Source organism: Sarcophilus harrisii, chromosome 5, assembly GCF_902635505.1.
Source record: "Sarcophilus harrisii chromosome 5, mSarHar1.11, whole genome shotgun sequence".
Lineage (NCBI taxonomy): Eukaryota > Metazoa > Chordata > Mammalia > Dasyuromorphia > Dasyuridae > Sarcophilus > Sarcophilus harrisii.
The window spans coordinates 278,897,982-278,920,148 of NC_045430.1; the positions used below are offsets into that span (position 1 = coordinate 278,897,982).

The following is a 22,167-nucleotide window of genomic DNA, read 5'->3' on the forward strand; positions in this document are numbered from 1 at the left end:
ATATAAATATGTATGTCTATAGGGATATACATATGTGTAGTTTGTTTGTTTTTTAAAGCAAGCTTAAAGGAACAGAAATTCTCTGTTTCATATCCAAGCCTCTATTATCTTGAATTTGGTATAGGGAAATTTTCATATTTTAGTATCTGGATAAGTTAAGTTATAGGATAGGATATCCTTAAGTTAAGTATAGGATAAGATGAAAAGATGATGTCATTGAGATGAAAAGGGAAATTTGGAGAAGTGTATTTAGAAAGAAAATTAATTTCATTTTTAATATATTGGGACATACCGGACAGCCAGGTAAAAACTTCCAGTGGGTAATTGTTTCTCTGGCATCCTAAACTCTCCATGTTCCCACATTCTCTTTATCACTTAGTAGAAAATTGTTTATATACTTTTAGCAATTTTTAGCAAAAAATTCCCCCAAATAGGATCGTTATGATTTTGTTCAATTCCTTTTCAGCATATACTAAATTAATTACTATTTGTTAATTTTCAACCAGATCCCATTTTAGAAGTACAACATCAGCATCCTGGCTCACATTGTAGATAGCCCAATGTCCCTTCATGGTAGCTTAAATAAGTTATCAATAAATGTGAAGTTTCTAAAAAATGAAGTCCATGTCGATTCAACAGAAGAAATTGAAGGTATTTAAATAGTGCTTTAAGGTTTGCAAAGAACTTTATAGAAATCATCTCATTCAAGCCTCACAATCACCAAAGGTTATTATTTCCCCCATTTGATAGATGAGGTAACTGAAGCTGAGAGAGACTTCTTTCAGTGACTTATTTAGGGTCATTCATATTACTCATTAAGTATTTCAGTCAAGATCTGAATTCAGGTCTTTCCATCTCACAGTTCAGCACCCTATCTATTACAATATCTATCACCTCACAAAGCAATTATGGTAGAAATGCAGATCCAGAGAAAAGGAAATCCAGCCCAGAAGGGTTAGGATGTGCTTTAGATGAAGAATTGTACCCCGATACTCTTCCTCCTCAAGATGGGTCTTAATGGTCCCATGACGATGCTAACCTTAAAATAGCATAGGGCAACTTCAACGAGTACCCCAGATTAAAATAGGGGGAGAGTCAAGTTGGATGGAAAGACTGCAATTTGGAGTTGGACAAGTAGGTTCAAATTTTAGTTTTGCCATTTCCTAGAGGAACTCAAATAAATCATTTAACTGCCCTGGACCTCAGTTTCCTCATTTGTAAAAGCTGGAAGATAGACAAAATGATCATCTCCAGGTCTTTATTTTTAAGATCCCTAAGGGCCCTCTTAGCTCTAGAATTCTAGAATTTCTAGTCATTATAAGAGACCCTAGAGAGGACAGCCCTAAATTTAATCCACTCCCGAGATAACTCAGTTGGGGGCTAAGTAATATTCTGCCCTGGCATTATTACTGCAAGAAGTCTGCCAAACAAAGTGAGCAGCAGAATGATTTCAATGAGAGGCAGACCCTGATTTAGAGAACTATTTTAGAAAATCTTGAAATCACCCTTTATATTAATGGTGGGAACGTGGATTTCAGAGCATCCTTTTTCATTTGTGAAAGTGGCACTAAGGATGTCTACTAGTGGCCAAGAGTAAGTCAGTTAAAGCTCTAGCACATGCTCAAGAGTGACATGGTTGGATTCCATCTAAAATCCCCTATCATTCAGAAATTTCCCTAAATGAATCTTTGATCTAATCGTGAGTCTAAAATGTATATTTTACTATAACCAAAATAACACTTCCTTTAAAAAAATCTGCCACTGTGAAAAATCTCTTCATCTCACTGGGACTCAGTTTCCTCATTAATAAAGGATTCAAAGAGTCCTTCTAGCTCTAAGTACATCCCTCAAAGACTCCAATCTATCTCACTAATGATGTCTTCTCTACTATTAGATCCAGTGCCTACCATGTCAATGGTCAATTTAAAGCAGTAGCTCTTAACTGGAAGTTCATGATTTTTTTTCTTAATTCTGGAAACTCTGTCTCAATATAATTGGTTTCCTTGGTGATTCCATATATGTGTTTTCACACATTTAAAAATGGGCCTCTGAGAAAGGCGTTAGGCTGCACCAGAGTGCCAACAGGGTCAATGACACAAGTATTAACTTGGAGGAGCTTCAACAGTCTTCTAAGGACAATGGAGACCAACCTCTCAGAGCTGGGCAAATAACCACGATGAAACATTCACAAAGCAAAGGTGATCACCAAGAAGTCAAGGTGGGATTGCTTTGTTCAAAGAAAGATAAGGTTTGACTCGAATGGAATTTGTTTGGGTTTTTATAGAATCAGGAACACAAAGGGTTCCCATTGCTTGAGTTGCCCATCTACCCTTCTCCAAGAATACCTAGATGTTCTCTGATTTTAGACCAGATCAAACCAGGCAGAAGGGGCTCTGGGAGATATCAGCTTGTTTTCTCTACCTGTTTTTCTCCTAAACCAGGGATTGGGGGGGGGGGGAAGATTATATCAGTGAAAGTTTAAAAAAAAAAAGACTAAATTCATCTGAGACTGGGGAAAATGGCAATTTTCCTCTGTGAAAGTTTACAAATTGCCCTCTCCTTTCCCTCACCCCAGATACCCAGTAAACACAGAAAGCCATCAAGGAACTGAGTCAATATGTGGAAGAAACAAAGTTTGGATCATCCAACGAGAGCTTCATTTCCCAGATGCACATTTAAGTACAGTGGGGAGAGCGAGGGGAGGCTGCTAGACTTTCCTGGTCCAATTTCATTTTTTCACAAAGGTGGTTGGAATTTCCAAACTTCACCGCCTGATTCTGCAGAAATTACCATGAGCTTTGGCCTGCCTGCCTTAGACCCAACCGCCACAGAGTTCATCCGGTCATTCATTTCCTGTTTCACCTCGTTGGTGAAAAAAGACCCAGCTTCGGTGCCTTTCCACGACAGGCTTTTCTCAGAAATGATGGCGCCCTTTAGAACAACTTTCAGATGCTACAAGCAAGAGGCACTTATGCCTCTGAGGGTAAGACTGGCCCGGCCTCAATTACCTGTCACCTCAAACACTCGTTTCTTGAATGAAGTGACAACATTTCCATCCTTCCGCCTGAGTAAGGGGCTGCTTCTCCTCTCTGTCACTTTCTGTTTTAATCGGGATCGCACCTTCAAGTTGGGCTCTGAGGCTGGGGATTGAGACAAAAAAAAACCGATAAAAAATTTTTCAATAGAGCTCCAACTGCTTTTTTGTGCATATTCAATTTTTCAAAAGCTCATCCATTGCTACATTTGCTATTCTTAACCTCATCTTTATGGGCTGGACCCAGAAAACAGTGACTTCACAAGCAGAACTAAAAGAGTGATACAGGTCAATACAAGAACCATTTGTTTTTGCTTTCTAAAATAACAATAATGATGAGAACAAGAACAAGAACAACATCTCTTACTCCGGCCTCATTTCTGCAAAATCTGAAAAAAGAATTACAGACGTCCTTATGTATATAGGGCACATAGACATATGTTTATTTTATATGTGTATGTATATATATACACAAACCTACATATGTGTGTGTATATATGCACATATACACACAATATATAAGTAGGTATGTATTTCTCCAGGTGTGTACATGTATCATCTCTAGGACTATCCACTGCAAAATAAGGGCTGACCTGGGAATTCCCTACAGTAGCAAAGTCACACAAGTGACACGTACACACACACAAACACATTATACACATGCATGTGGAATGGTATATACATGCACTTACCCATGCGTACATGTTACTGATTAAAAAGTATGGACACGTATAGGAGAGACATGGAAAACCGCATGCATATGTACATGTGTACACACAGAATAAGTGCCAGAGCTTACAGGGGGACCCTCTACCCTGCTGATGTCTTTGTTTTCCTCCGGGGTTATCTACCAGTAGACAGTGGAGTTACTAATGGGTCGGTTAATCATTGCAGTGACAGAACAGTCCTGGCAAGATTTATGATACGACATTGTCCCCGCTCTTAATTTTCTCAAAGGTGAATTCCAGGAACAGTCCAGATTGGAGGTCTATGTGATTTTAAAGACCCACGGGACTAGGAAGACGCCTGTATGGGCCGGAGCAGACACCTCGTATAGCAGAGGATTTATGGGAGATTGTCTGCTGGAGTGCTGAGAAATCAGGCCCGAGTCCCTTAATATAGATGGGGGTGTGTGTGGAAATCTGCCCACATAATAGTCCCCATTAACCAAGGCTAATTGCCAAGTGCCTATTTCTGCCTGGTCAGTGTATAACCATTGTCCCACAGAAGAGACTGGACATCCCGTGGAGATCTAAAAAACCCCTAGGACATGACACACAATTTCCCTTCTGGGTGTGAGGGATATCTTGGAAGGACCGAGTGGTTTAGTTATTGCCCGGGCAAGGCGATGTCTGGGCACAGAGAGTGTGGTAACTGGAACCGCAAAATGTGAATTCAGATGTTACATCTGACACAGGTGGTGGGACCCTGGGCAAGGCAGTTAATCTCTTCCAATTTTCATTTCCTCACATATAAAACAGGAATAATAACAATACCTACCTCACTGGGGTGGTTGGGAGTATCAAATGTGATACTGTGGGTAAAGGGTTTAGAGAATTGAAATTTATTTTAAATGACTATCTGAAAAATTGAGTCACTCTGCTAGCAAGGATCTATGGCCAGATTTGAGCTCATGAAGCGTCTTCCTGATTGCAGGGCTGCCACTCCAATCCACTGCCCCATCCACCTACCCGGTCAGGGAATATCAGCTAAGTCAGGATCTGATCCCTTCAAGTACATTATTTTGCCCTTAAGTCTAAGGAATTATTGAGAATTTGAAAAGGAAAGATCTAGAGTTTTTTCTGTTTGTTTGTTTAAGGATCTGACTCTGGACTTAAGAACTAGAAGTCATCCCATAGGACGCAACTGTCCCTCAAGAACTTTGGTCAATGCCATCTCCATGAAGACTTCCTAAATTCCCAACCAGGAATACTATCTCTTTCCTCAGAACTCCCCTATGTTTCCTTCAAGCTTCACATCCCCAGTGCCTTTAACTGCTCCTCCCAGTCCTTTCACCATTCTCTCTTGTCATTCCTGAAATGGGGCATCGAGAACTGGTCACCACGTGCTCCGGAGACTCTGAGGCAAGAGGCCTTTTGCAGAACTGCTTCCTCTCCCAGCAAACACTCTTTTTCTCAATGTGACCTAGGATTCATTTTATCTTTCTTGGCTTTTTTTTAATATTATACTGTTAAGAAATATTGGTCTTGTGGTTTTCTAGAGCCCCTCAGACCTTTTTCACAGGAACTAGATCTTGCCAAGCAAAATTTTCTTTGTCCTGTATTTGTGAAATGGGTTTTCCTTTGGAAATCAAATTTCTATCCAGTTAGTGAAGGAAACACTGAAGACATGGAAAAGAAACTTCACGGCAGATAAGGAAGCATCTTCTACTTTCTGGGGAGAAAGAAACAGAGCTCCCGAGACTGGAGGGGAACTGGACTTTCCTTTGATTCAGAAGTAAAGACATGAGTATTTTTTTTTCTGACAAAGCAACCACAACCAAGAGGAAGGAAGTGACCCAAGAGAAAAGCTATGGGAAAGCGATGGGGATTTCATGGTGTTGGAGGAAGAGGACTGAACTTGGGCCAAGGAAGTTCTAGATCCAATTCAAACCTTGCAGTGACTGAAAAAAGTCACTCAGCTGACTAACTTCTCTTCCTGTTTCCTCATATTGCTAATGGAGAGCTTAGCTCAAGGTCTAGATTGCGCCTTGTCAACAGGCAATCACAACATCATGAAACTTACATGAAAAACTAGGTTTATCACAATTAAATGAGATAATATATGTAAAGTGCTCTGTCAGCCTTAAAGCTCCATTCTGATGATGGCAGCTAAAACTATTTTTCTCTTTCATTGCAATGAAAAATCCCAAGTGTTCTGCATGTAGAGCTACTAAAAAGTCCAGAGTTGCAAGCCCATGAGAATGTGCTATTTTGGAAATTCCAATTGCTCTTAAGCATAAAATTAAGTGAAGTCTCATAGTTTCAAGGCCTTTTAAATATGAATCCTTTTATCCAACTTTCTCTTTACCTCAATAAGATAATACATGCAAAGCATTTGACAAACTTTAAAACAATATATAGATATTTTGGAATATCACTGACAGTTGTAGAAACTGAGGCACAAAAAAATCATGTGATTTCCTTAAAGTCATAAAATTCTGGATCCCATGTCTCACACATTTATTTAAATGAATTTTTCCACCTTATAATATGCATGGATTATGCACATTAATTAACTCATAAATCTCCACCAAAGCATTTCCAAGACCATAAGATTCTAGCCCTGATTCCATCATGCTAATCTTGTTTCTGCTAATCCCACACTCTGGTCAACTATCTTATCTATCTCCAGTTGCAGAGACCTAAGGGGAGTATGTGTCTGTCTGTGTGTATGTGTATGTATGTGTGTGTGTGTGTGTGTATGTATGTATGTGTGTGTGTGTATATGTATGTATGTATATATATATATATATATATATATATATATATATACACACACACACACATCCCAAATTCAGATATATATATGTCTGAATTCGAGATGTAATTGCATACAGACATAGATGTACATCTAAATGTCTTCAGGATTTGGGGACTATGTTTTCGAAATCTCCTTTTGAGATTGGTGTCAGGCCCCAATTGCAGCCCATCACCATGGCACCGAGTTAGGTGGATATTTGGGAATGAGGAGAACTGCCATTTCACAAATGCAAAGGTCCAGAAAGGGGTGCTTCCCCTCCTGAAGCACCTCTGTTTGAAGAAAGGGTTAATTCTATTTTTAATTCTCACATGTTCCCCAATGGCACAAGATTTCCATTCCAGTGACTTCCTAATGGGATGTAAATCTCCTTGCCTAGAAAGAGAGTTTCAGGAGAGGGAGAGGGAGATGGGGGAGAGAGGGGGGGGAGGGAAAAGAGAGAGAGAGAAAGAAAGAAAAAGAAGGAAAAAGAGAGAAGAAATGGGAGGGAGAAAGAGGGAGATGGGAAAGGGAAAAGAAGAGAAAGGAAGAAGTAAAAAAGAGGGAGGGAAAGAAGAAAGAGGGAGAAGGGGAAGAAGGGACAGAAAGAGGGACAAAAGAGGGAGGGAGGAAAAGGCTCTCTTTATGCCTGAGTGCATTTCATGCCCAGCCTCACCGACTGCCTTTCTATTTTTATCCTCCGACCAATCACATTCTGCATTTCAATCAATCACATTAACAGAAGGCAGTCTGTGTGCATGTGTGTACGTGTGTATATCTGAAATCCGTGCACCTGCTGAGATAACCTTGCAGAAAAGATGGCTTATCATTATTTAGATGAAAACAGCCAATTCTAAAATGAAAAAGAATCCTTTAGGCTTTTTTTCTATCTTACAAAACCAGAAATGTGAAATACTGAGTCAGTCACTGAATAATAATAAAACCTTCTGAAAATGGCTTTTCAGCCTGCCCTGGAGGAGATGCAGGCACCTGAAAACATTATTCTCGTGCTGAATTATTTATGTGAACATAGAGTTGTCAGAAAAAAAAAGTGGGACAAGTGACAGGTAGTCATGTATTCAGGGGACAGGGTCCCAGAAGGCAGAATCATGGGTAATTCACCAACTGTAAGACAATCAGTTCAATTCAAAGAATAGTGGATCTAACTCCCAAATCTCTTATGCTTTAAATAGATGTTTGATTAATGCAGAAAATCTCAACAACAACAACAAAAAGCCTTCCATATTGCTGGTGAATCTCCAGAAGCTATTTGCAAATGGTTTTGCATTAATGGCAGAATCAGAAGGGACCCCCCTGAAGCTAATTGGTCCAGCTTCTACATCCAAGATGAATCTCTTCTGGAATATTACTCACAATCTCTCACAATCACAAGTAAATCTCACAATTTCTTACAGTTCTCAAAGATCTCCAACCTCAGCTCACTAGTTTAGCATTTACCCATCATGTGGAGAATCAAAGCTTGAATTACTGAAAAGTTTTTCCTTATATCATCCAAAAATCTACCTTCCTAGAACTTCTCGAATAGTCCCAGATCTGCAGTTGTGTGATGCTCAAAAGTGATTATGTATCGGTCAATTAACACTAATAAAACGCTCCTTGTGTGCTAAGAACTATTAAGCTCAAGAGATTCAAAATAAACACAAAACAGCCTTCAGAAGCTAATATTTTAATTATCTCTATTTTGAGGAAGTATTACAGAAGCATCTAACAATTCCATTGCACCCATTCACAGTCAGCAGGAATTCCTTTGCTCCCTCCTAACTTTGTAGATGAGAGCATAGAGGGTTTTATTTATTTGTTTTTGTTTGTTTTGAAACAGAAGACATGAGCAGTGGGAACATGGGGAGGGATGTTGTTTGGAAAAAGCCTTGTATAAACAGCATCATTCCATAAGTCACGCAGTCCTTCCAATGGAAACCTAATTTTTGCCTTTTTCTTGGGGGCGCTCTTAAGAAGCAATCCAACTGTAAATGCCTAGAGGGCAGAAACTGATTTATTTTTGTTCTTGAATTTTCTGAGCTTAGTATAGTCTCTGGCTCACTCACACTCCATCTTCAGTCTTGGGATCCTTTTCAAAGTCTTTTTTTAATTTTTATTTTTAATTAAAGCGTTTTATTTACAAAACATACGCATGGGTAATTTTACATTAACTCTTGCAAAACCTTCTGTTCCAAATTTTCCCCTCCTTCCTCCCAACCTCTGCCCTAGATGGCAGCTAGTCTACTACATGTTAAATATGTTAAAGTATATACTAAATCCAACCTCAGGGCGAAGGGCGTGCACTAGCTGTGTGACTTTGGGCAACTCCGTTATTCTAAGGAGAACTGCATGCATCTGGGGTCCAGGGTTTGATCCTAACACAGGTCCTTACCTGCATTGACACCCATCCCCTACATTCACCTAGTTGCCAAGACTTGTCATTCTGACTTCCATCTCCTTTCCCATCTGTCCCCTGAGGTCCACTCTCACCACACCCACTGTGATTCTGATCTTATTCTCCCCTTTGGGCCTGGACTATTCCAACAATGCCCCTGTTGTTTTCCCTGACATGGATCCTTTTTCTCTCCAATCCCCTCAAATTGAGATGTCAAAGGTATCCTAAGGCACAGATCTGACTATGTCACGTCCCTCCTCAATTAGCTTTCCTGGGCTGCTATCATCTCCAGGATCAAATACAGTTCTCTGGACTTGGCCTTCAAAGCCCTTCACACAATGGCTCCACAATATCTTTCCACGGTGACAACCCAGGATTTCCACTCATGGATTATGTCCTGGCCCAAGGGTCACTTGTCATTTTCCCATACAATCACATATGCAGCCACTGTCACAGGCTGTCCTCCCCAGCCAGAATGATCTCCCACCTCACCCGGGCTATATTTTTAGAGCCTTTAGTTCCTTCAAGGCTTGGTCAAACATATCTCCACAAAGCTGTGCTTTTTAACTCTTCTCAATTCCAAAGTCCCCTCGTCTCCTTTCTCAAAATCAGCAGAGATTTCTCGGGTGATAGTTTGCATGTTCGAAGAGCTATACATTCTGCTTGCCTCCTGAGCAAAGTAAGTTCATTGAGGATGGGGGCTCTTCATTTCTTGTCATCTCCCCAGTCCTGAATATAATCCGGCCATAATTTCAACTTGTTTTGCATTTCTACCAATTACTACCCTCAGGGAGGCGCCTCCCTCCAAATCATGGAGGACAAGCTTCCAACGGCATCATCATTGGCAAAGTTTAGAACTGCCCTTCTATGAGTCATGCTAAGTGGGGCAACAGAGTAACAAACTTTAGATCCATGTGGATCTAAGTCCAAATTTGGCCGTCCAGAGACACTTGCTATTGATGTGACAACCAGCAAGTCACTTATCCTCAGTTGCCTAATCTGTAAAATGTGTGAATCATAAGCCATAGAATCCACGTCTGCTACAAGCGGGACTCGGTGTCCTCAGAGGCAACATGTTAAGATAGACTCGGAATCAGGAGATGTGGACTTGAATCCTAGCTCGGACACCCATAAGCTATGTGGGTGAGCCTAGAGAAATCACTAAATCTAAGCTTTAGTTCCTTCTCTGGGACATGTGAATAAATGAATGCTCGTATCTTCTACCTAATCCCCCAGAGTTATCAGGGAAATGCTTTGTAAACTTTAAGTATGATACAAATGGATGGTCCCGTTATTTTGTCATTTTGGTCATCTTGGAAAACAAAAGATAACAAGCAGCTGCTAGAATCTTCTGCTTCCAACTTGTGCCTCTGGGACACACGGAACCTCACTGTTCCTTAGGTTGATTTTACATGGGATGACAAAGAACTGAACCTGTTTTTTCAAAACCTTATAGTGGCAAAGAATCAAGAGGATTGCAGTGTATTTTCAGACTTGCTCTTCTATCTTCAGGATAATCTGAACTGTCCTAAGGTCTAATGAATAATCTTTCTTACTATCCAGAAGAAAAATGGTCAGAAATTATATGAAGATAGGAGAAAGACAAGCACATTCATTTTGCTTTTAAAAGCATTTAACCAGCTGTTGTCTAAGCAATGTGCCCAATTACAATCAAAAGTATAAAGGTAAAAACCACCTTAAAACATTTAAGGGCATAATATTTCATGCAAATTATGCACTTAGCTGTCTATAAATGTTTCTTGCATAATAAAATGCAAGAATCAAATTTCAGTACAAGTTCATTAAAAATGAGACTATAAATACTATTCACTAGAAATGAAAGATGATACAACCAGTAACTACCTGCCCATTTTCCACTTGTTTTTTTTTTCTCTTTTTCCTTATTTCTCTCCCTCCCTACTTGCCTCCTTGGAAATGATGGCTCCTTTGGTGCCTAGAAGTGGTTTGTGGTATAAGATGGCTTTTACTATTACCCTCACCCTTTTAGAACACAAATATTATGGAAGAAAAGTGTCACACCACAGAAATCCAAGGTTGATTTCAATTAAATGGAGCACCTGCTTTGGGCAAAGATACAAAAATAAATATTGTCCACGTGTTTAAAGAGTTCAATCAGATTTACAAATGAAAGAGACTTTGGAAGCCATCAAGTTCAACCTCGTTGTTTTATGGATGAAAATCAAAGTATCAAGTAGGTAAGAGGTGTATCCAGGCTCTCAAGAATTCAAATCTGGGTCTTCTTGATTCTAAAATCAGTGCCTATTCATGTGATCTGACTTCAGATTATTCTGATTTCTCAGGGATCAACCAATGAGTGAGCGAATAAACAATCTTTCCACCATTGATTCTCAAAACTCATGTCTGCTTATTTCAACTGGAGATTATTTTTTTCATATAATATTTTTTGTTAAAGCTTTTTATTTTTCAAAACATGTGCATGGATAATTCTTCAATGTTAATCCTTGCAAAATCTTGCGTTCCAATTCCCCTCTTCTCTCACCCCTCACTAGATTGCAAGTAGTCCACTATTGGTTAAACATGGTGGAAGTATATGTTAAATCCAATATATGCAAATATATTTATACAATTATCTTGCTGCACAAGAAAAATCAAATCAAACTGGAAAAAATGAGAAAGAAAATAAGATGAAAGCAAACAGCAACAAAAAGAGTGAAAATGCTATATTGTGAACCATAGAGTATATAGATGGTTCTCTTCATCACAAGACCATTGGAAGTGGTCTGAAACCTGAAGATTATTTTTTAAAAATTAAATTTAAATTAGATAAAATTTAAAATTTTTTGTCAAATTCACATTTTTGGTAATCAAAATCTCAATAAAACCTCTTTTTTCTCAACTTCACCAATCAAATAATCTGCAACATCTGAGAAGAAGGAAAATTTCCATGTTCATTATTTTCTAGGATGAAATGACAACTGTTGAATTTCCAATTTCCCTTTCACTTTAGATAATATTTCTTTTAATCATTATGCACACTTTGGATTCATGGGCAAATCATATTTTGTGAACTAAATTATAATGTCACTGTCTAGTCATATCTCTAATCCCAAAAGAAAATGGATACCAAAAACCCCTTTCTTACTTTTTACCAATAGGTGGCACAACACATAGTGTTGGACCTAGACACAGAAAGACTCATGTTCTTGAGTTCAAATCCAGCTTCAGGGGCTTATTAGCTGTATGAACCTGCATAAGTCACTTAATCCTGTTTGCCTCAGTTTATTTATCTGTAAAATGAATGGGAGAAGCACATGGTGAACTCTCCAGCATCTTTGCCAATAAAAGCCCCCAAAAGTTAGACATGACTAGAAAACTACTCATCAGAAAATGCTTCCTTACTGTCATCTCTACCCTCAAGGGACCAATTTTTCATTTTCTCTGCTAATGAAGAGAAATAACTCCTTGGCCACAGATGACCCACAATAACCTGCAATCTTCACTTAACTCACTGGTTTAGAATTCCCAACAAGACTTTTATCACAATTATTTAAAACAAGATTGAAACATCACCTTACCTCTCTGTCTTTTCATGGAAAGGAACCCAAAGAACAAAAACAAATGGAAAAAGGTCAGAATGGAAGCAGGAGTTCAGGATGGGAACAAGGACAGGAGTCTGGATAACTGATTTACTGAATCATTGGTCACTGGCTATGCAGGGCCTTTGTACCTGCGTAACCCTGAAATGCCTTCATCATCTATACCTCTGGCAATCTCCTCTCCCTTCCAAAATTTTACTGATGCTTTGTGTTCTTTAGAAGCCATGCATTTCCTAACTAATGTTCAGTCATAAAAACCATTCACTTGTTATAAAGAAAAACAGTTCAGCAAAACCGAGCAGCAGTGTATACAATGAACTGCACATCCACAGCATCTTTCTGGAACACGGGGAAATGGGTTTCATCCCATGTTCTTCAGAACCAGAGTTCACAAGGCCTTTTATTTGTGCTCAGCCACTATGGGACCTTTATAGAATTGTTTTGTGTCTTTTCTTTTCTTTTCTTTTCCTTCATATTTTTAATAGGAATGAGAAAAAAAATATTGTTTCCTGCTGGAGTCACAAAGGGATACCCTTCTAATTAAGGGATAATTGGTAGTTTATAAGAGCAACAAAAATAAATTTTAGGGAGTTTCTACGTTCAGAAGCAGTCTCTCAGCGCTCCAGTCACTCCCTGAAGGCAAGAATTATCCTATCTGGTCTTTGTATCCTCCCAGCAATTAAGTCAGTTGGTCAAAAAGCATCTATTAAGAGCTTACTATGTGTTAGAAACTAGAAGGCGCCTAAAAATGCCTAAAACAACAAGAACTGTAGGTGAGAGGAAACCAGTTTAGGTAGAGATGTTCCCAGCATTCCTTGGTTATCTACCAAGTGCTAGAGGGGCAGAAAGAAGCCTGTGGGAGGCGCTACATCATCCTGGGAGTCCTAGGAAATATGAAAATGGAAAAACGCCTTCCCGTCCACATTAACATGAGGCTGGGAACCAGCAAAGCAGCTCCAAGGAGCCATTTCTTTACTTAGGAAGGAGTTGGCCCCTAGGCAATTACTCAAAAGGACTTCCTCTGAGTAGGAAAAAGACTCTTTAAGTGCAAGAGGTGAAAAGAAAAGGTCTTCAGAGACCATCGTTTTTCTTTTATGAAACATCTGGGGAGCAGGGATCACTTTGGTTAAGTGAAAATGTTAAATAAGGTGGTAGCCAACTGTCTACCCACTTCCCAGAAGCCGCAGCAATGGAGACGTGCGGTTATTCCCAGGGTGTCCCTAAAACACTGGAGTCTGAGCCTTGTGTGTGTGTTAGTGTGAGTCTGTGAGTGTGCAAGTGTGTAAATATGTGTCTGAGGGTTGGAGACTGGATGGGTCCCTCAGTGTGTGTACGTGGGTGAATGTGAGCACACAAGGATGAGTCTGTGAGAGCGCACGTGTCAGGGTGTAAGCGTACAAATGTACGTAGTGAAAGTGTGGGTGTGTCATGTGAGTGTGTGAGTGTAGGAGTTAGTGAGAGAGAGAGAGAGAAAGAGAGAGAGAGAGAATGAATGTGTGAGTGAGTGTCTGGCCATAAATACACATTTGGTCCAGGTCTTACTGGGTTCCTTCATTTTTTTTTTTTTCTGAGTGTTACCCGGGGCTCATTCTTCCTTAGGAGACACAGTCTCCAAAGACACAGTTACCAGTGTAATTAAAGGATAATAATAGAGGAAAGGCTGAAAAGGACCCCCTTTTAAAATGGGGCTCTGAGAAAATAGACGTAAAGTGACTCATCTAAGGTCACATAGTTAATAATTTTAGAACTCCGCAACAAATGTGGACCCTTTAAGAGCAGCCAAAGCTTGCCCCTGCCCCGCGCCCCTTCACAATCACTCCTTAGGCACCTTATACTCTCTCTGGGTTTTCATTTCCTCATCTATAAATGGGAAATGGGACTGGAAACTTGGGGGAGGTCAGAATATAAATAGCTTTTTTTTTATGAATCTCAGGGCTGCCCCTTCACAGACCACACTAATGACACAAAATACAGATGGTTACAGGATTAATGAGGGCAATGGGAAGGTAGACACACTTTATAAACAAGGATTTATGTATGAATTATATATAAGGATGCCCCCGAAGAATACTAGTCAGGGCTAGTGTTTATATAGTGCTATAAGGCTTGCAAAGCACTTTATACATGTAATCTCATTTAATATCACAGCAGTCCTGGGAGTAGGAGCCATCAGGATCCCCATTTTACAGATGAGGAAACTGAGGCTAGGAGAGATGAAGGCATTTGCCCAAGGGCACATGACTACAGCCAGATTGGAGATAAGGCCCAGAGCTCTATTCACTGATCCAGCTCAGTGGCTCAGAGAGTGACTAAATAAAGTTCTGCCAGTGATGTCATGAGAGCAATGGGAAGCCATGGGTGATGTCAGGAAAATACAGCAAACTTGGAAGGAGATCAGGGATGAGTCAGCTGGGATGGGCTGCAATCTGCATCCCTGCAAGGAACCCCTACATGTGCATCATCAGGGAGCCACTGGGACCATAAGCCCCATAGCAGACAATTAAAGAGCAGAGTTCTGACTTCTCCCAACATTTTCCAAATAATTACGTTTCCTTCATCACCATGAGATGCCAGTAATCGTGAAGCTGTGAGACGAGAGCCCCCAGCATCTCCGCCGTGCACATGGGGCTCCCGTCCTCAGGGCAAATCCCTGTGGTCACTCATGACTCAAGCCTACGGCGTCTGAAAGGCTGACGCACTCCAGCCCCAGTTCTAAGGTCGCGGCAGACAGAAGCAAACAAGCCTCCGAGTCGGGTCTGCTGCTTCTGCCTCAGAAGCCAGAGCTGCACGGGGTCCTGCACTCAAAGTCCCACCTCAGACCCTGACTCTCCAGGAGACTCTGGGCAAATGTTGGCACCTCTCACTGCATCTGTGAAATGAGGGGCTTGGGCTCCAGGGCATCTGAGATCTAAGAACTCTATCAAATTTCAGTAAATGTGGACAGATGTCACGCCTCTGACTCACAAATCTGACTCCTGGGCCTCTACCACTAAGAGCTTAAAGACAAAAGAAAAAATACACATACACATACAGAGACAGACAGACAGACAGACAACCACACAGATAGACAGACATGTAAATAGGTAGACAGAGAGAGTTACAAACAGACAGACAAACAATCACACAGATATATAGATAGATAAACAGGTGGACAGACAATCACACAGATAGATATATAGATAAGTAAACAGATAGCTAGATAGACAGACAGACCAGAGAGGTAGGTAGATAGGTAGACAGAGGTGGATGGACTGACAGAAAAATAGATAGGTAAATAGAGAGGGAGGGATAAAAGGAAGGAAGGAAGGAAGGAAGGAAGGAAGGAAGGAAGGAAGGAAGGAAGGAAGGAAGGAAGGAAGGAAGGAAGGAAGGAAGAAGGAAGGAAACGAGAGAGAGAAAAAGAAAGAAAGAGAGAAAACGAGAAAGGGGGAAAGAAAGAAAGAGAGAAAGAAAGAAAAAAGAAAGAAAAGTAGGTAAGTAAATAGGTATCAGACAGACAGATAAACATAGACAGACCAAAGCATTTGTGGCTGCCCTCTACATGCTAGGGAAATAAAAGAAATTAGGAATATAATGGGCATGAATAAACTGGAGAATGGACAAATTGTGGCCCACGACTGTACCAGAATACCAGGATGCTATTAACAAGATGAGAAATTCAGAGAAACCTGTAAAGACTCCTATGAACTGATGCAGACTGAAGCCAACAGAAGCAGCGACCACTATATATTAAGACAAACACACTAAATTGAAGTCAACATGGAGTAATTGTAAAGACAAATCTTGGTCTCTGAGAAAAGATAAAGAGGGATCATGGGAATGCAAATTTGCCTGCCTTATAAGAAGCTGTCACTGTATCATCAGCTGGTTTTGCTTAAAAGTTTTTCTTTATTACAAGGGAAAACTCATTTGGAAGGGGCAAGGGCATGGCTGGAAATGATATTCATGTCAAAACAAAAAGCATCAGTGCAACTTACCTTTTTAAATAAAGGTGCAGGAAAGCAACCCCCCACCTTCTGCTGCTACAAACACGCCGTAAGAAAGAAATCTGATCTTGTTCTTCCCTCCATCACGCCTATGACTTATACAGTACTGGGTACCCTAGGGGCCCAGTGGGGGCTCAATGGATCAACTTCTGGCTTTCTAATGAAAGAAGGCTTCTCACCTCGGGCTGGGAGATTTCTGAAGTACCTTTCCTCTCACATCCCATGATCCCGCCATACTCCACTGCCACAATAGACTGGGGAAAGGCAAATTTTTATAAGATGATACACACCCAATTTCCAACTAGTCCACATGGAAAATGAAATGGGCCTTCCAAAACCTGAGCCCCGTTTTTGGACTCTTTCCATCTCTGAGCCGCGTTCTGGTGATTCTGGGTATTAAAACGCGTGTTTTAATGAGGCTGGAGAGGTCCCATTAGCCCAGAAGCCTGATTTATATGGCTCGTGGGCTCCACGGCTATAGAGGCAGGCCAGCCAGCTACTCCTACTCGGCCCATTCAGCAGAAGAGCTGCAGGCATCCGAGGAAGGCCAGGTTCCCAAAGAGAGACTGGGGGGACGCAGGGGACACGAGAGTGGCTCCAGAACGCACCCTGACTCTTTATGACGCGTTTATTTACTTAGGCTGACAGAGTTAGGTCAGATCGGGGCTTCCCCACAAGCAGAAATTCTCTGAAAAATCGACAGGCCTGCCAAGAGTTCCGAAGCCAGAGGCCTTCTCTCCACAGAATGTGGGGAAGATTCAGGAGACGACGTGGTGAAATAGAAAAGAGGGCTGACTTTTAAGGCAAGGAACTTGGATTTGAATATCAGTGCTGTCTATCTTTAAAATTGGGGAGAGGGGTTTTCTGAGATCCCCGATCGTTATAATTCTATGTAACATTATTAAGACTGGGAGATCTATCCAGAGACAAATAGAGTTTGGGGCAGAATGATTTTGAGCATATGAGGTCCATGGAGCCTAGATCTCGAGCTGGATGGGAGCCCCACCCCTCATTTTATAGGTGACAGCCCCAGAGAGGGGAGGTCAGTCACCCAGGGTCACACGGGCAAGAAGTGTCAAAAATAGGATGTGAACTGAGGTCATAGAGCTTAGAGTCAATGACTTCCTGTCGTCCACACAGCAAATGTTTCATTGATTGGGCTGGTCTAAAATTCTAGATTCTGGATGAGAAATATGGACAGGGAGAGAGCCGACATCCATGTTTCTGTGTGTCTTTACTGTACACAAGACATCCAGGGGCATTTGAGTATGGCGATGTCCCTTCTGAAGAGAGCAATTCAAATGAGAAGAGATCGTGATTATTTTATTTGGTCTTTGAAACTATAGTTAACGCAGCACAACGTACATCGGCCCGGCCGCCTTCCTTGGCCGGCAGCTGAAGGGCTGTACTCTGGGTTAGTCAGAAAACAGTCAGAAAAGTACTTTCTGTTCCTCTTTGGAATTATAATTTAAAGGGGATTTAGTGTGCCTCCCTCTTTCCTTTACAGAGATAAAGGACCACGTGTGTCCGCTATTGCCTATAACATCAACCTTGGCTAATGTGTGATTGCTTATGCAAAACTGCTTTTTTCTTTCTCTATTAAAAGGAATAGTTATAAGGGACGGCTCGCTGGATAGGGAAGGGGAAATATATGACACAAGAGTAAAAGATATTGATACCAGCCTATGGTGCTGTTTTTTTTTTTTAATTTTCAAAAAGGAGAATTTGGAAAAACCATCAAAAATGCAAACAAATCCCAAGACTCTGATTTAAAATATCCAAGTCCTTCCAAATGCCAGTGGCCACAAGGCTCCCTCCCTCAGGGGGAGGAAGGAAAGGTCCACCCCAAGTGACAAAGGTCAGATTTCTGCAGGCCGTGGCCCTTCTGGAACTCGGACGCTCCTGGGCTATCATTGTCTGACAAGGTCCCGGGGGGGCAGGGGCGGCTCCAATCTGTCCCCACTGCCGGAGGGAAGCCCCCGTGGTCACTTTAATCAGCTCAGGGTCACCAAAATTTTGTTGGACTGGTTCCTGTTGCTTCACCCCCAACCTCTCTCCCCTAAATCTGCCCGGTAATTTTTGGGAACTCGGTGCTGATGTCAGCAAAAACAGAACTGAGTCCCAAGACCTCAGTTATCCTCAATAGGGGTCTGTCTTGTCCGTTTCCACGCATAGGCCTTTTCCTGAATCCAGGAAGGAGCTGAATGGGCTTTGTCGGGACAAAGGATCAAGACTCAGCTCAAAGGCCTTTGTGATCACAATCTTTATCCTCCGGCACATTTTACTATTTATTTTAGTCCCTTTTAATACCTGGTTCAGATTTAAATAGATTCTTTCTTAAATAAAACCCCAAATGCCACAGAGATCATAGAACTTATACAGAACATATTTTCAAATAAAGTCACTGGACACTGCCTAAAACCTTTCCATGCTAACCCCTGATACCCCTGGCTCTCTACTTACTAGGTGTGGTAAAACACGCCCAATTGTGAACGTGTCATTTTACACACATATGTATATTTCCTATGTGTACATGTGGATTGTATGTATGTGTATGTGTGTATGTACACGTGTATTTGTAGTAAATGTGCCTCATGTTTTTCATGTGTTGACTGTGCGGTCCACTTTTAATTAACAAAGTATCTGGTCAGGCATTTTATATCACGCACCCAAAACATCTGCCCTGAATTATAGCCTGCTTCTCTTACACAGACAATGGGAATTGAATTAAAGAATATTTGGAAACCCCTGCAGAGATATGAAAGCATTAACAGCTGCCTGAGAGCCGAACTGTCACAAAGTCTGAAGAAGGTTTTCGGACAGACAGACGGCTGCGCTGTCCTTATAAACACAGACTGGCAAGGAGAGGGAAGAGAAAGCAGAGCAAGTCTTTCCTGCAGAAAACAGGAGGAAGCAGGTCCCATCTGAGAGGGTGCGTCCCAGCCCCACACCCCAGTCCCCTCCCCGCTCTTCAACATGAATCCCTAGCTCGGCACACATTCTGCATCTAAGCTCAACAGAGAAAAAGAAAGAAAGAAAGAAAAGGAGGGAAGGAAGGGAGGGAGGGAAGAAGGAAGAAAGAAAGGGAGGGAGGGAGGGAGAAGGGAGGGAGGAAGAGAGGAAGGAAGGAATGAAGGAAGGGAGGGACAAAGAGAAGAAAGAAGGGAGGGAGAAAGAAAGGGAAAGAGGGAGGGAGGGAGGGAGGGAGAAAGAAAGGGAGGGAGGGAGGGAAAATGGAGGGAGGAAGAGAGGAAGGAAGAGATGAAGGAAGGGAGGGAGGGAGGAAGGGAGGGACAAAGAGAAGAAGGAAGGGAGGGAGAAAGAAAGGGAAGGAGGGAGGGAGGGAGAAAGAAAAGGAAAGAGGGAGGGAGGGAGAAAGAAAGGAAAAAAGGGACGTAGGGAGGGAAGGAAGGAGGGAGGGACCTTGTCAGACAGTAAATCTACAATGTCTACTGTTTCAGAGAAAACGAATTACGTTGGGTTTGCCTCTTTTGTCCCAAAGCGGTTCTCATGGAGACGGCTGAGCCCACACTCTGCCTTTCTAGCTGCTCCTTCTCCCGAGGCAGCAGCAGTTTGTTGGGTTTGTCCCTACGGATGCTTTCTGGTTTCAAATGCCGCTTCTTTTCAACATCAGAACCAGCCTGGCCATCAGCTTTCAGCCTCCTGGAGCTGGAGACCCACTCAAAGGTTGAAGCACAGCAGGGGCCGGGCTTTCCCCCGCGCCTGTAACCGTATCACTCATCGGCGGCCTCCCGCCATCAGGGGCCAGTGTTTTCTTTCAGTGTCCCCTTGCATTCCTAAATGCCAGTCACGGCCCTGAGACCCCAGGCCGCAGCCTCCCCGTCTCCATCCATGGCCCCCATAGAGGCATAGGGCAAGTCCTGTCCAGCCCACGGGCAGACCTCTACGGACACAGGGAGCTTCCGAGGGCACAATCCCCAAACTTACCTTTTCTCTAATCTTGCCTCAATGAATGTGTTCGGCAATAATGAAATTGAGGGATGTGTGTGTGTGTGTGTGTGTGTGTGTGTGCAAGTGTGTGTGAGTGTGTGTGCATGAGTGTGTGTGAGTGTGTGTGTACCTGAGCATACAAACATACACACAGGCCATGTGGAAGGGAGATTTATCTAATCAGAAACAGAAACTGTGCCAGCAGCGATTGGCACAAACTAGGAGCTTAATAAATGCACGTTGACTTGACTTGAATCATGATGTATAAAACATCTCTTCTCTACTGCATGGAACCTTTTTGATTCTTACTTAGAAAGAGGCTCTACATGAAAAGAAAAGATCTCTGCCCACGAGACGCCACACAACTTCCCAGAGCAGGACAGGTGTCTAACCTTTCTTACACACTTGCCCCTCCCAGTGCCTAGGACAGGGCTGAGACATAGAAGCTGCTCCATAATCACTTATTGATCAACTTAAACAAGATCGTTTCTGCTCAGAGACATGCACGTGTGGTGCATGACTACAAGAGTGCATTAACGTGCCCGCTGCAAGAAATGTCAGCAGTCAGCAAGCATTTATTAAGCACTTACTAGTGTCAGGCGTATGAAGGATCATAGCATATAAACATACTGCAGAATCCTGACAGGGATGGAGAAGCTTACATGGATTAATGAAGAGCTAAGGAAGCAGAATTCAGAGAAACTACCACAATGCAGCAGCCACAGCCACACGATGCAGAACAAACACTATCTAATTATAATGACAAATCCGACAACACAGAGAAGATCGGAGCAGACCACTGGCCCTGCAAAGGGGGGGGATTATGGGTGGAGAACACGACTTACACAGGATGACCATTTTGTTCAGTGTGTTGATTTATTTGGTTGTTTTTTTCTTCTCTTTTTTATTTACCACAGTGATTCAAGATTATTTTTGAAGGGCGAGAGGGAGGCACTTATTAACCAAATCAAAGAGCTTCCAAAACACTGCAAAGGACTTTCACATTTATTTGTCCTATTTTATATGTTACATATGAAATTATACATAGGATTAAACCCCTGGCCTAAGTAAGGCAAAAAGGAACATTTTTTTCAAACTTAATGGGTTCTCAGAATATATGGACAAGAGAATTTTTTTTTTAATTTTATATCCTCAGGAGCCGCCATGTCATATGGGAGCTGATATGGGAAAGGTTTTTTCAACCCATTTGGATAAAAGACACATATACATATACATACACATATCTATATACATATGTTTATTGTTTCCCTTAAAGAAACAGAAAGTGGGAGAAACAGCAAACAATTCTAAACGAGGTTAGCGCATGAATTCTAAACAGTTTTTCCATCTAATTTATTCTGATCTTGTGAGCAAAGGATTTCCCAGAGTTACATTTCCTACAAAACTGATGGGCACATCAGTCAGCCTCTCTGCCTTTCCTTTCTTCCTCACTGAAAGGGGGACTTATGAACCTCTCATTATTCAAGGTGATTTAACAAGAAGGAAAAGGAACAAATTTTTTTTTTCTCTCATCCCTACCCATCATTCCTTTCTTATAACTGGAGTGAATTGTAGGAACTCATCTGCAGTCACTAGATAGTGAAGAGTCATTGAGGATGCACACCATCTAGCTGCTCAGGAAGCTATTTCAGTTTCATTCTATTATGGGACTTTTGAACACTAGAATGTTATCCAAAAAAGGACTCAGACAATACTTTATAAGCCTATGGCAAGCCAGGTAATGAAAATCATTTGAAAATAAAA

The 22,167-nt window shown here is 41.6% G+C and overlaps 1 protein-coding gene across 12 annotated transcripts in view; it reads right to left on the minus strand.

Annotated features, from left to right (window-relative positions):
* HDAC9 (histone deacetylase 9) overlaps window positions 1-22,167 on the minus strand; it is a 673,520-nt gene that overhangs the window by 392,773 nt on the left and 258,580 nt on the right. For 9 of the 12 annotated variants that reach the window (XM_031940668.1, XM_031940665.1, XM_031940666.1 and 6 more), the window contains exon 7: window positions 3,009-3,140. The exons of the other annotated variants lie outside the window; for them this stretch is intronic. In XM_031940668.1, the coding sequence (XP_031796528.1) occupies window positions 3,009-3,140 (132 nt within the window). The remainder of the gene's footprint in view (window positions 1-3,008; window positions 3,141-22,167) is intronic. 12 annotated transcript variants of the gene reach the window in all.